The sequence below is a fragment of the Podarcis muralis genome, chromosome 15, assembly GCF_964188315.1.
Source record: "Podarcis muralis chromosome 15, rPodMur119.hap1.1, whole genome shotgun sequence".
In the NCBI taxonomy this organism is placed as follows: Eukaryota; Metazoa; Chordata; class Lepidosauria; order Squamata; family Lacertidae; genus Podarcis; species Podarcis muralis.
The window spans coordinates 20,928,310-20,943,442 of NC_135669.1; the positions used below are offsets into that span (position 1 = coordinate 20,928,310).

The 15,133-nt window shown below is 41.6% G+C and overlaps 1 protein-coding gene across 3 annotated transcripts in view; it reads left to right on the top strand.

Moving 5' to 3' along the window:
* The first annotated feature begins 159 nt into the window (after positions 1-159).
* CBL (Cbl proto-oncogene) overlaps positions 160-15,133 on the top strand; it is a 47,494-nt gene continuing 32,520 nt past the window's right edge. The window contains exons 1-3 of one of the 3 annotated variants that reach the window (XM_028708645.2): positions 473-571; positions 4,175-4,300; positions 11,095-11,342. In XM_028708645.2, coding sequence (XP_028564478.2) covers positions 4,274-4,300; positions 11,095-11,342 — 275 coding nt within the window. In that variant the 5' untranslated portion in view covers positions 473-571; positions 4,175-4,273. Of the gene's footprint in view, positions 572-4,174; positions 4,301-11,094; positions 11,343-15,133 lie in introns of all 3 variants that reach the window. The other 2 variants (XM_028708646.2, XM_028708644.2) reach the window with 2 other exon arrangements.

Sequence of the window (15,133 nt, forward strand, 5' to 3'; positions counted from 1 at the left end):
ACGAGCGGCCCAATCAGTACGCGCCTCCCCTCAGGGAGCGTTTCTCCCCTCCTCCACACAAACACTCTCGGCTTTCCTCCCACCCTCTCCACTGCCACAGCCAATCAGAGCGCCCCGCCGGGGGAGGCTCGCGATTCTGTCACGGGGGGGGCGGGGGTTTAACGCGCGCGCCTCCCCCTCCGTCGCGCGCAACCTCCTCCTGCCTTCCTGCCCGCCCGCTTCCCTTTTTCTTCGTCAGTCGGGCGCGTCCCCGGCGCTCCTGGAGCCGCCTCCCCTTCTCCTCCGCCGCCTCGACAGTCGGTGGCCAAGCCGGGGAAGGAGCGGCCTGGCGGAAGGGACACGCCTTAGCCGGCCTCCGTCCCTCCCTCAGCCGGAGCCCCCGCCGCCGCCGTTGCCCCTCTTCGCCGCCGCCGCCGCCGCCCCCATGTCGGCCCCGCTGAAGAAGGGCCCCGGCGGGCTGATCGGGCTCATGAAGGACGCCTTCCAGCCGCACCACCACCACCTCGGCCCCCACCAGCCCGGCACCGTGGACAAGAAGATGGTCGAGAAGTGCTGGAAGCTCATGGACAAGGTGCGAGGTCGGGGGGGCTGGGGCGTGGCCGCGGAGGGGGCAGAAAGTGGGGCGAGGCTGGAAGGGGGTGCGCAGAGAGGGGTCGGGGGGGTGGTAGGGCGGGGACGTGGGGAGGGGTCGTGGCCGCTGACGACGGTAGCATTGCCATCCTCCTCCTCCTCCTCCTCTCCATGTACCGTTGGATTCCAGGTTTTCTTGCGACGCGATCCTGTGCTACGCAAGAGTAGGTGTGTTACTTCACTCTGATTCACTCTGTCCTAAGGAATTGCGAGGGCAGTCAATCGATTGCTAACAGCTCGGTCTGGGGGGGGGGGGAAGCAGCTTTATTAGCATAATAATACTAATACTAATAACAAATAAATGCGAGTTCAGCTGCAAAAACTGGGATGGCTCAGTCAAAGTTCAGGAACAGTTAAAGGGTTAGCGTCACTGTCAGCGTCATTTATGAAGGGCCTAATATGTGCTGATCCCTATACAAAAATAATAAAGCGCAAGTCCCTTCCTGTAGGCTCAATCTCTCCATTTCACCTCATCAAGGCCTTGTGGGAGGTTCATTGGCCATTTGTAATGTGGGACTGCTTTCCGGTGTGGGTTATTGTCTTGTTAAAAATTTTTTTAACAGCACTTAGTCATATTAGGCTTTTTTATAAGTAATAGATGAGATGGGACAATAATTGTAAATCACTCCAAAGAGATTTTATAGTCTATTTTGCAGCTGTCCATTGGAGAAGAAGGGTGAGGCTGGATAAATTCAGGCTGGCTGACCTGGGAAAATTAGGAGCTGAGGGGCAGAAGTGGAAGTGATGGGCCAGAATGAGAGCAGTGAGGCAGGTAGGGCTGGAGAGAGGTGCTTAGTGTTGGCTTAGTGTTGGCATCAGAAGTAAAATTAGCAGCTGCCATTTGATAAAATGTTTGAGGTGACATACAGCATACTTATTGCATATGTACAGTGGTACCTCGGGTTAAGAACTTAATTCATTCTGGAGGTTCATTCTTAACCTGAAACTGTTCTTAACCTGAAGTACCACTTTGGCTAATGGGGCCTCCCGCTGCCGCCGCTGTGCTGCCGCCGGAGCACGATTTCTGTTCTCATCCTGAAGCTAAGTTCTTAACCCGAGGTACTATTTCTGGGTTGGCGGAGTCTGTACCTGAAGTGTCTGTAACCTGAGGTACCACCGTATTGCTATCAGCATACTTCAGCTCATTACAAAGTGATGCAAGCTGTGGTCCTTGAGGAGTTGAGTCTTTATTTAGTGTAAAGCAGGGGGAGAAATTGGAGAGGGGTGAGGGAGAGGCAAAAGTAACATGGAATGAATGCAAGCAAGTGGGCAAATCCAGTTGGAGCAGGCGTTTTCTGCTAGCTGATAAAAAGGACTGGAGCTGGGTAGACTAAGGTAGTGCATGGCTTGACCTGTGGAGAGGGAGATGTGATGTGGAAGGGGTTGTAAGGGCCCCAGTGGTTGAATTGAGTGACAGGGAGTTGGAGGGTAGTTTTGAGATTGCATGCTGAGTTGGAGGAAGAAGTTGAAGAAAGGCCTGCTGTAGAGGGCTTAGATTGATGCTCAAGGCAAAGGATTGATGGAATAGGAAGTGGCTGAGCTTGAGCTGGGAAATGGATTTGGAAGGCTGAAGGACCATGGGGAATAGGTAGGATGGATCATTTAGGAGCAAAAAATGATTGGCTCTGTTAAAGCAGCTCAAGTTCTAGCTCTCTATAGCTTTTTTCCATGTTATTTCCCCTATTTTAATGAAACCATCACAGAAGTTTGCTCAGACTTCCTGATTAAAGGTTTCAAAATAACAGTTCCCATTCACGGGATAGCAACTATGTTTGCTGACCTTGGTGTCCTTTTTTAGGAGAAATGTGCCTAAAGGGTGAAGGACGGGAGCAGTAGAGGAAGTGGACCTTCCTGCGTAGTTCTTGGGCAATGTGCTGTGAAAGGGTAGACTTGCCCATTTGCTTCTGGGCCTGCTCTGAACCCTCATGAAGGCATGTTTAGAGTGCTACAAAGCTCAAACCGTTTGCTAGACAGGAAGTTGTTTATTGTGATATCATGGCTCAGAGCAGCAGAGTAGCACAAATGAAAGCTTTGCAGTCTTGAAAGCCTTCATAATCCTACTTTGGAAGCATGCACTTGTGCTAAACTATGGGAAACTGGAGCTTTAAGGGATGCTCCAGCTTTTGTAGGATTTAGACCAGTCTCTGTGTTCTTGATCTTTCCAGTATAATACATCAATTCATTTGACTGTGTTCTATTGATTTGTCAGGTAGTCATTACTGCTGGACTCTGGATTCTGGTGTAGTTTGACAAGTGTGCCATTAAGTTGTGGTAGATGGAAAATACAGATAAAAATAACGTTAAATATTTAATAATCTTTTTATCAAGTGGATGTGGTATTCCAGCTCGTGTGATCAAGATGGCTGATAAAACAGAAGTTGCATTAATAGGTTGCATTAGTTTTAACACAAAGGACATGCTCACAAGTTAGCATATTGCATGGTCCTGAGTACTCAAATAGTCAAGTTTTATGAAACCACTAGTGTCTTTTGGGGAGGATGTAAATTTAGAAAATTATGCCTGGCATTGAGAAAGTGATGTTTGCTCCCTCTTTCTTAATATTAGAACCTGGGGTTATCCAGTGAAGATGAATGGCGGGAGGTCCAAGTACAAATGCAAGTATTTTTTCATAGATAAATTCCTAGAGGATATGACTGTCAATGGCTGCTGGTCATGGTGGCTTTATGCCATCAACAGAATCAGAGGCTGTTGAACACCAGCTTTTGACCTGCTTTTGATTATCATAAAGACGTCTGGTTGGCCACTGTAGGAAATAGGATGCTAGACTTGATTAGTCTGATCTAGAAGGGCCCTTCTTATGTTCTTGCAGTATGGTACTGTCTCACAGATATGCCTGAGCAAAATAAGGCTTATTTTGCTGGCAGAGTATATGAGTGGAAATATTAAGTTTATATAGATTTGAGCTATAAATGAATTGAAAACCAGATACTTTTCAATACATTGTATTGGTGAGCTAAGAATAAATATATTTGGAAGCCTGTTGTAAATTGCTTCAGAATATGTTGTCGTTTACTCTTTCCTCCAGGAAAATGATATTCATTGCTGTGTAGATCCCATCATAACTGCTTTTGAAGCATATAGCTACCACCTCTTCTTTTCCACACAACAGTTATAGCCTTGTTAATGGCTTTCTTTAGGTCCAGAAAAGGAAGTGGGCAGTGCATAGAATTCTAGAGGTGGAGGAGCTCAGGAGGACAGCTAGAAAATTCTCAAACAGGAATGGGCATGTGTCAGAAGCTATCTGAATACAACCACTCAAGCATTTTTATGGTGTATATAGGATTTATCTCAAGATGCAATCTATGCCTGCTGTACCAGTAGCAGTCCTACTGCGTTCAGTATGCCTAGAACTGCTGTCTTGATTTAACTCAGCAGCTTGTGGGAAAAGAAGAGTTGCACACCCCAGTTCCTGTCCCCGTCCCCCTGCCCAAGATCAAGCAGTGATCTTGGCACCCAATGCAGAGAGGCAAAACTGATTTGCAAAGTCTACAATTGAGTTTTAAGGAAATTTCTTCCTTTACAGAATGTGTGACACTATCAGCTGCTTATGATTTGCCTAAGTGTTGAAATCTGGGAGTTAACTGACCTGCACTGGTAACAGATTTTGAGCAATGAATCTCTGATGCAGGAATTCTGCCTTCTAATGAAGGTAAAGGTGAAATGAACTGGGCTAGTAACATATTGATGAAAACTTCAAATGATGCCTTTTGGTGAATGTAAACTGACTACCTAAATGTATCAGTACTTTGAACCAGTTGTGTGTGTATGTGTATATATATATTGTTTTATTCCTTTCTAACCATTTGTATATTGCATATTATTAGTAGGAGTATTTTGGTATATATTAATGTAAATACATATTTTGGTCAACATTGTTCCTCAGTACAGTATTGTGTATATTATTATTATTATTATTATTATTATTATTATTAGGTTGATATGATTGTCAAAACAGTAATAAATGACCTAGCTGCTTATAGAGAATCCTGATCACCTTGTGACAGATGCTTAAAATTAATTACTCACAAACACTGTAATCTAGTTGAGAAAAAATATATAAGTAGTAGCCTATAACTTTAGCTGCCCATTACAGTTGTAGAGAAGGGATACATGCTATCTTCATTTCTGCATAAGTAAATCGTTTTCCGATGAAAATCTTAATGCTTACCTAGACTGAAGAAGAGGAATTTGTTCAGCAGTGCAAATGATAGTCACCACAGCTGCTTTGCATTGCTTAATAAAAAATGGGAAGTGTGACTGGCAGATTGACAATTCCCTTTTTGCTAGTTTTTCCATCAAGCTGGGGTGACCAAGAGATATTGATGGTTAACCCTAGGTATGGCACAGAGCTGACATGTTTCAGAATGTTACTCATAAGCACATGCGTTGGAGAAATGTAGCTTGCAGACTCTAGGATTCCCCAAGGAAGAAAACTTCAAAAGGGGGAACAGTGAGATGAAGGCTATGTTTACGCCATAAATTAGCCCTAATCTGATTTTGATCCAGTTCAGCTGTTGTGGCTTCCTCATGGAAACTTGGGAAATGTAGTTCTGGAAGGCAGAAAGGATAATTCTGTTAGAAGTTCCTAGTCTTTTCCCATAACATCTGTTCTGAAGATTCCTTATGAGAAGTCCTGACATGTGCTGGGCTCTGACCAGCCCACATATTAAACATCAAGAGACTAGGAGAATGCTTGAACTTTCTACTTGTATTTCCTAGCAGTGGGTTTGTCTTCCAACCCATCACTCATTCAAGTCATTTTCAGTATGCTTGTGTTTCTCTTTCCTACAATTTGTTTGAGTTTAGAGTACTGAGGACTGTTGAGGTTACACTCTCTTTCTTTTCTCTATTGCTTTCATTGGAAGTTTAGCTCGAAGGATGTTGCAGTCCTACTTTCTGTCCTGTACTTTGATCTGCTTACCTCCAAACCTGCTGTAGATGTTGCTGGTGACAGCTGAGCTTTCAGTCTCTGTTTTGCCCTAGTTAAGCTTGAGATTAATTTGGTGGAGGGTGGGTTCTTGCCTGTAATTCGTATACAAACCCTTTTATACTTAATTTTACAATCCATTTCACAGGCTCAGTGGAATGGCAAGCTTGTTTAATTGTCTTTTTAAAAAAATCCTAAGGTTATAATGTGAATCATATGTGCTAGGGACAAAGTATCCATTGGACTTCAAGTACTGTAAATGTTTAAGATGAGGTATAAGTATTTTAACACCATTGTATATTGTGTGATATTCTTTCTAGTACTTCAGGTTTTTAGCTTCTGAAAATGTAGATGCAGATAGGCCAGTGGATTTCTACATTCTTGAATGAAAACATATTCATGTTCCATTCCTTAAATAACATCAGAGATCTGACCAAATTATGCTGATAATTGAGACAATACTTTATAGTGCACTTTAGTTACATTGTTTCTTTAGGTATTAGTCATTTTTACATGGTATTCCTTAATGTGGTCTTGCAGTTACTGATGGCAATCAACTCAGTGGCTTAGCGTGGGGGGTGCAGGGGGGGCCGGCCGCAACATCTGGGGGTTAGGGTTAGGGGGCGCAAATCCATGGGTTAGGGGGTGCAAATTACTTGCCTTGCCCCGGGTGCTGACAACCCACGCTACGCCCCTGAATCAACTAAAATTGTTTACTACAGTCAGTAGTCAGTTTAAATATTAGAACACCCATGTGGAAGCTGACAAATTTTTTACCTGTATTTGTGCATCGCATGGTGGCTATAACATGTTTTAGACTGCAAGGTGAGACATTTTTCTATCTTAAGAAACTCTGTAAAGTGTGAGAAACACTGATATTAATGTGTATTAATGGGGAAAGCTCCTTAATCCCTCACTTCAGCCACTGTGCATATAGTGCCTTGCACATCTGTCCTGCATACTTCTATGTTGGTGAGCTTTCACTATGTTTGGGGGCTAGTACAAGAGGTGAAAGGTTTTTTAGATGTTTCCACTGTGTGTCATGCTGACATGGGTCAGGCCTCCATGTGAGGTGCAGATTCTGTCATAACTCTGAACCTCTTGATTAAATGCTTTGTTGTACTTTTCCTGCCTGAATAGTAAGCAAGTCATTATCTTTATTCTGCCTGTAGCTATCCTATATATTTTCCTAAGATAATGTCAGGGGAACTGTTTTCCTTGGCTTGATCATGCTTGTAGTTTGCCTGCATTATGTGTGGCGATTAAAGCACATTTTTTTAGAGTATAAAATGTGAACAGGAAATACATAGTTCCATATTTTGGCTGCAGGTGATATATTTTAACTTAATGATGCTGTTTATAATTAGGAGTTGAAACATAAATTACAGTAGAATAAAGCAGAAGTGTAGCACATGTTGGTATTTGGGGGGAAAACCTGTAGAAAGTCTGGGAGGTTTTGAACTGGAAAGGAGGAAAGACTACATAATAAGCTGTTGCAGAAGAATGATCTGAGCTTAGACAATGAATACTTACGTGGGTGTGCAGCAAGCATTTCCATTGGCATGTTAAATACCTTGAAGGGGGCATAATCAGGTAGTTTATTTGCTAAGAATTCAATGAAGAATAGTTACCAACAGGGAAGCAGCAAAGTGGTGTGCCTATTGTGATAAAACGTAATGGCGAGTGCCTTTTTCCTGAGCAGGAAACATTCCAAAACTGCCTGTTTTTGGTTCTGTGGAGAGTGTTTTTTTTAAAAATAATAGCCAATAACTGGGAGAAAGTGTTCTAGTTACAGGTAGGTAGCCATGTTGGTCTGCCATAGTCGAAACAAAATAAAAATATTCCTTCCAGTAGCACCTTAGAGACCAACTAAGTTTGTTATTGGTATGACCTACTTAGTTGGTCTCTAAGGTGCTACTGGAATATTTTTATTTTGTTTGGGGGAAAGTGGTCCATTTTATTGCCCCTTAGACACTAACCAGTTCAATGTGGCATGGTCATTTATAGCAAAGAGGCTGATTCATTAGATGCATGTGATGCCTTAGATGCATACGATTAGACCAAGAAGGCCATAGGTGAGATAGGTATGTGAAGTGAGAAACAAGAAGGTCCCTCTACCAGTGCATTTGATAGCATGAACCTATGAAAGCTCCTTCCAGATAAACAAAGTAGCTGTAAAATTTCTGTTACAATTTGCTGATATAAGATATAATGGTTTATTCTTTTCAAAATAGATCCCCAACTTTAAATTATGGTTTGTTAACAAGTTCTTGTAATTCATCTGTTTGTTGTGCCTTATTAAACATTAAATTAGCAACTTGAGGTTGTTTATAGTCATGTAAAAATAAATTGGGGTGAGGTGGGGAACCCAGAATGCTTTTCCGTTTTGTGTATTTTTGCTCTGCACACTAGACATAAAATTAGTTTCGCTGTTTCCCCTTTTTTGTTTGGTTTCCTTAAACCATTGGGTAAGAACTTGTGGGTATTTGTCTCTCTCCTTCTCTCTATCTTTGTTCATCAGACAAAAAGAGCTATGTTGTCAGCCTAGGAAAGGTTTTCAAAATCTGATATTGCCTAATTTTTTAAACTTACTATTTTCAGCTGGAATCTAGCCCACTATATTTGTTACTTTTCCTTCCTGCTGAACAATTAAAAGCCTGCCTTGGACATTTGGGGGAAGGTAGGATAAATTCTCACAAATAATCATGGGAAAACCCCTTGAAATGGTCACAAAGTACTTGCCTACACCATAATTGCTTCTTTTAAATATGTTCACACTTGATGTGAAGAGTTAGCAGACTATGGCCAAGGAACAAATGGCTTCAAAAGACAGCTAAGGAGCCAAAGAGGGAGAATGAATGCAGTGTGTGCTAATTTGCTGGTACGCTGCTGATTTCCCAGAGCTGTGAACATTGCATCTGGCAGTAGTTGTGTTCTGCAAGGGCACACGAAGGGAGCTAAGTTGAAGACAGGTTTTTGTTTTGTTTTGTTCAAAGGAGGATCAAGTCATACATTCTGGTCTGGTTCAGACATAATGCTGAGGCTTAGCTTAGGATTGATTGATTGATTGATTGATTGATTGATTGAACAAGCTGCAGGGAACTTTGGGCTCCCCTTTGCTTCTGTCTATCTCTTCCAACATGGTGATGAGGAGCAGTTTGGAAGTTTTCACTTCCATTTTAGCAGTGCTTTAAAACAAAAAGAAAAAGAAAAAAGGTGTTGGTATTCAGCATGAAGTTACTGTAGTAAGTGCCACACTCAAGATTTGGGAATGTGGGGAAGGTTCCTCACTTTAAATAACAGACTTCCATGCTGCACCATAAACTGATTTGGAAACTCCTCAGGATTTCAGAAGCTCCTTCAGAAGAACAACATATGAATTATAGCAGCATGGGAGTGGGACCATGCTAAGTAGCCTCACCCCAGGATTGCACACTGTGTAGCCATGACATTCATACACATATTGAAAACATCTGCAGAGTTGAGCTTTCACACCTGCAGCTGTGTACATAGAGCCTTACCCATAGTCTGGAAGCCCTAATTTTTTGGGCTTGCCGATCCCATGAACCCCATGAAGGACATCACTTGTACACAGCTGTACACTCAAAGGTTCTCTCCTTGCACACATTTGTGCTGTATGCAGAAATTCTGGGGCAGGGAGCTACTTGGAGTGTGCAGCATCAAGCGGGGAGCTAGTTGGTGTGGCCCTGCTCTCTGCTCACAAGTTGCTAGAATACTTGAGTTGGTTCTTCTTTGAATGCCATTTTGCCAAAGTGTGTGGCAGGATGCTGTGCAAGAAGTCCAGAGTTCCAGTGAATGCACAGAATTTGTGCAGTTGCTGAATCCTGGTTGTAATGGTTAATGAGAAAAAAGTACTGCTATGGATTACACACATCTCATGAAGATGAATGGTGGTTGATATGATGCACTGGTTGTGAAACAAACTGGTAGAAGACGATGTGTGCCAACATTAGGCCAAGCCCATAGTTAGAGCCTGGATAGGACCCATCCATAGTAACAGGTGAAACTCTTGTCCAGAATGGTAACAGCTGTTCTTGTGAAATATCTACGATCCGCAGAGAGGAAAAGATTTACTCTTTGGGGGCATTTGTTGCTGTTGGTAACATCAGACAGATTGCTTGGATTACTGATCCAGTATTTTCCAAATAAAGTCTTCTGTTTGGTTGTTCCAATATATAGTAAATTCTTTAGACTCGGGGAGCTGGGCAAGTTGCTCATTTTAATACTGTACCCACTATAAAGCTATTTGCGGTATCTCAACAAAGTACTGCATTTGGGATGTGGATCAGCATAGTGTTTGTCAGTCTTCTAGAGCTGCATTTAATATGAATAATTGATCAGATATTCAGGTCCATTTCCTTTCTGATAGTTTGGGTGCCAAGTGCCATCAGTGCTTATAGGCGAATCTCACATACCTTGCAGAATTTGACATAGATGGCTACTCTATGGTTGATCATCTCCACTTTTAAAATGCTCAATCAGTATAAAAGTTTGGGTGTGTACCATATCAGCCACAAACCTTTTGCACAATAACATACATTGATTTGGATGCTCACTGGATTGAGCAAGTCTGCAGTGAGCAGGAGTATCATGTAGTTCTTTCATCACTATTTAAGTAGCAAACAAGAATGAGATGCCCATGATGGAGAGATAAAAGCAAAGTCTGATAGACTGCTTCAGTTTGCTCAGTAACTATTTTTATTAGGTGAGAATGAGAATGTTTATGATCAGATTGATTATTCATTTACACAGCAAAGCCTCCCTTAAGTTCCTGTGTCTGGTAGAGGATATTGATTCAATTGAGAGATTGGTCTAGGTTGCACATATTGCTGAACCATAGTTGGCCTGTGTTCCCCACTCCAGCACAGCTGCTAGGAGATCTGAACCATTTGCTTCCATTTTCAACTAACTCCTTTGGAAGAGGATGATAGTGGAGGGGAAATCCATAAACCCCAGCCTCATGTTTTTCATGTGAAGTAGTTTATTAACTGTAGTTACCATGCTTTTATTCAGATTAATAGTAACCAAGTTGATCTTAAAGATAAAATTAGTATTTACTGATCTGATATTTTCTGTTATTATATATATATTCTGTTATATATTCTGTTATTAACTTAAAATCTGATATTTTAACAACATCCATTTTTATTCACACTGAATTTCAGTAATATTGTTTTGATTGTAGCTTAAACAATCTTTTTAGATTAGCAGAAAATAACATTAAAGCTAGACCTCTTAAAACTACTTCTTGTCTCATGTTTCAGGCTCAGTATTTTGCATGGTTTGACTATAACCCTCTGTAGTGTTGCAACTTGCAAATAAAAATGAATCACATTGTAGGTTGCGGCTTTCATAATGAATATTGAGTTTCTGGGAATTCAGTTAAGCATGTTGACATCTTGGTTGTAAATGCATTTCTTGCATTTGCAAACATGGTGGCACTAGTTAAGCTAGAATCTTACATTTCATTATCCTTGTTCATTCTTTATTTCTAGGTTGTGCGTTTGTGTCAGAATCCCAAGTTGGCACTAAAAAACAGTCCACCCTACATTCTAGACCTGCTTCCTGACACTTATCAGCATCTGCGAACCATCCTGTCACGCTATGAGGGGAAGATGGATACTCTAGGAGAGAATGAATACTTCAGGGTGTTCATGGAAAACCTGATGAAAAAGACAAAACAGACCATCAGCCTCTTTAAAGAAGGAAAAGAGAGAATGTATGAGGAGAATTCCCAACCTAGGTAATGTTTTGTGTTCTTAATTGCTTGTAGTATTAAAATCCAAGTGGGTCGTTGGAGAGCACTCTTGAAACTCTTCTTATTTCAGTGGTTCTTGGGCTCTTATGAACTCTTATGGTTTCTTTCAGAACATAATGTTTCTCTGGAAGTTCTTGACTGTAAGTTGGGCTTGCTATTTTGTGTGATGTCTTGTTGGTGAAATCGATGGTATAATTTCAAATAATTATTAAGAACTGGAGGTGGAAGTAGAGAAGGTCTGGAGATGCAGTTAATATTCATGACAGATGCATATAGCTTACAAGCCTGATAACACGCTGGAGAATTTATGTTATATACAGTACATGGTTAATGTTTTGCTTTTGCATTCATAGTATTTTACACATAATATCAGCAGGTTTTGTAATAACCAAGTAAAGTTTGTTGGTGATATCATACAGATAATATTGAGTGAAAAAGCAATTATACATACTCCAAAGATACAGGGCTGCTGTTGCCCATTAGTCAATGGATCCTGATGATGAGCCTGCAAGGAGGGACTCAGGCAGATGTTAAGACCAGGGCAGATTTGTATGGGTGTAGATGATCCTTCAAATAGCCAGGTCCCAAACCAGAATAAGAATTGTATTGCTAAGCTTAGCTATCCAACAGATTCCTCAGTGATATTTCACTGCTAATTTTAACAAGCTGGGGAAAAGGGGGATGGGGGAGAAAAGAGAAGTATTTAGCTTTGCGGTTTGAAATAAGGGTCTATTACAACTTGTTCAACATGGTGGATGAGTGCTCTGGTCTGAGTGGCATGGTGGCAAACTATCTCTAGCATGTGTGACCAACCCCAAGCTGCTTCCCAACCTTGACATTGCAGCAGCAGGAGGAGACAATCTTCATGGCGTGGAGGAACCCTGGGCTTTGTTTTGGGCACCGAGTGCTCCAAGTTGCAGGCGTGGAGCAAGGGCTTGTTTCCACATTGTTTGAAATCTGTTAATCCCCCAGCTCCAATCATGTAGTTAAAGAAGCAGGGAGGGGATTGTCCCTTACTTTATGCTTACTTTATGGTTTTAGCTTTAACATTTGCATCAAGGCCAGGACAAATCATGCTCCTTTACCAATCTCTGAAAGACATAAGCAGTGTCAAAACTATAGGAGCATCTGGAATTATGTGTGGTTCTGTTCAGGTCAGCATTTTGTTTTGTTTGTCAAACTGATAGGGTTGCATTTCCCCTTGTGTATTTGCTGAGTAGTTTTGCATGTTACGGGTTGTGTAATGAACACTGACTTCAGGAGGCTGGGGGAGTGTTGGTGTGGGTGGTGTGAGCATTTACTGTACAACGTAAACCTGATTCTGTTCAAAAACTATTATTGGCAAACGAGAGCAAACCATAGTAAAGCAAGTTTGCATAGCAAAGGTAAAATGCAGAAAATATACACTTCAGCTCTGTGCCTATGAGACCATCATCTAATGTAGGTGTCTCAGGGAGGGTGTATGTGTCTTGTGTGTCATAATTGGAAGCTTTCATTTTATTCTCCCCCCCCCCCCTATTTATATGCTGCCTTTCAGGGCAAGTTCCCCATGACATAAGTAAAAAGCATTCCCTCCTCTCCCCTCTCCTCCCCTTTTGAGGAAGAAGGGCAGTCTTAGATCTGTCTTTAAGAGTTATGGGAGGTGCAAGCTTCAAAAGGAGAAGAGAAGTTTGAGGTGTAGGAGCTGCCTGTCGAGGCAGATTGTGGCTAGAAAGTGTGTGGGAGGAGGAGAGTCTGTATATGTACAAAGCAATTTGGTAGGCCAAGCTGCGTTCTAAAAATTACCTCCTGACATTAGTGCATCATTAAAAACACCTTCCAGTTCCAAAGAGAAAGCTGGTAATTTTCTAGTGGATAACAGTGTGTCAAAACTTTGTGAATTATTTTTAAGATCTCTATTGAAGTTTTGTGTGTGAGAGGGAGGGAGAGATGATAGCTTAAACTCTGGATTCTAGACAGTAAAGTCAGCACTTAACTATTGCCACGGTGAAAGTTACACTTCTCATTTGTCTGCTGCCCCAGAATTCACTGTTCAAAAAGCATCCGCTACTGTGGTTAAAACGGAAAACAGACTTGGGTGCTCTGCATGCTCCTATGCATGCAAGTTAATCATGTGTGTTTTTCTAGACTCGTAGCTCTTTCTGTTAACTTGCTGTGATAATACTGATGTCAAGTGGTAATGGCAGTTGACTTGTGCTGAAATTTGATATCTTACGCACGTGCAACAGTGTGTTGCTTAGAGGCCTTTAGAGATGTCATACAAAACAACTCCAATTTACACATCTATTTAAAGTTCACATCATTAAGAGCCATGGCTTTTATCTATTATGTAGGCATGTCACACTGAGCTAGGTGCTGTGGTCTTGGTTTCATTGAGTTTTTTACCACCTTGAACAGCAATGAGCAGATACAGTGGGAGGGCAGTGGGAGGAATCCTTTGTTGTTGCTGTATTTGTGTGATCAAATTAATACTGTGCGACATTGACCATGTCTGCATTCTTAAGTGGTATCCTGCAACCTCAAAGCTCCCACTTCCTTACTAAGCCAAAGACTGAGAAGTGAATGGAGGGGAGCATCTAGTGTGTGTGGGATATCAGTAGCCCAAGATTGACCCGGGTGTGTATGGAGCTGCCAGTTTCAGCCACAGATTATCTTCTGGAATACATTTGGATTTGTTATCTTTCATGGAAGCAGTCAAATTTGAGTATTGCTTGCCTCAAAAGATGTGCTGTACATTTTAGTCCACCGTCAGCTCCAGAGGAATTGAGGTGCAAAAATTCATATATAATTATCTGACTGACTGACAAAGATGAAGTCGAGGACGACATATGTGGTTTAAGTTCTGTAGCATGTTATAATATCCCTGAATTCTTAAATCAACCCTTCCCCCTTTATGGGAATTGTATGTCCTGTCCTATATAGAGAGGTTGCAGTAAAATTCTAATGGCAGCCAAGGTGTTGAGCTTGGAACATTTGTTGTCTCTCCTTGCAGCCAGACTTGTGGGGTTGCTGTCTCAGCAAGATTTTGTGTTCGTCATCAGCTCTAGGGCATAGAGGAACAAATCCATACAGGAAAAAGCTGCAGATACTTAATATCTCTTCTGTGTATAAATTCTGCGCAGCCTTACCCAGGAAGGAAACTGATACTACTAAGAGGTTTGTTTTTTGAAATGTTGATTTTGAAATCAAACTGGCTATAGTTATAAACTGCTTATAAAGCACTAAAGCCCCCAAAGTACTAAAACAAATTCTGTACTGATAATTTTGTCTCTTAAAGTGAGAAGCTGTGTTAGGAAAACACTAGAACGCATTGTTGAGGCAGCCTATCAAAGCCTGTTGTGAAAGAGTCCCCTGTCACTTCCTTCGAATGAAACTTGCACTTCAGAATGTGGAAAACTTGTGAAGCCTACTTCTGCATTTCAATTAGAGTATCTTAGAGAAAATTCAAAAGCTGCCTATAAAAAAAAGAGTCTTGACTGCCAGGTTGCTACATAGGAACGTGAACTGCTTGCTGCCTAAAGAGACCCCATTGCCATGAAGAAAATGTGCTTAGATGTTGATCTTTAATTAGGTCCACTGGGATGGGCAAACACACCCAGGTTCCTGTAACAAATCCTGGGACCCCAAGCTTTCGTTTCTAAACTTCTGAGTTCTAATGGTTTCATGGAAAGTTTGAAAATGTGGTAAAATAGCAATGCATGCAAGTAAAAAGGATCTCAAATTCAGCTTACCACAATTTCCAATAGTCATTAAAGGGATTACTCAAAGTATGCATT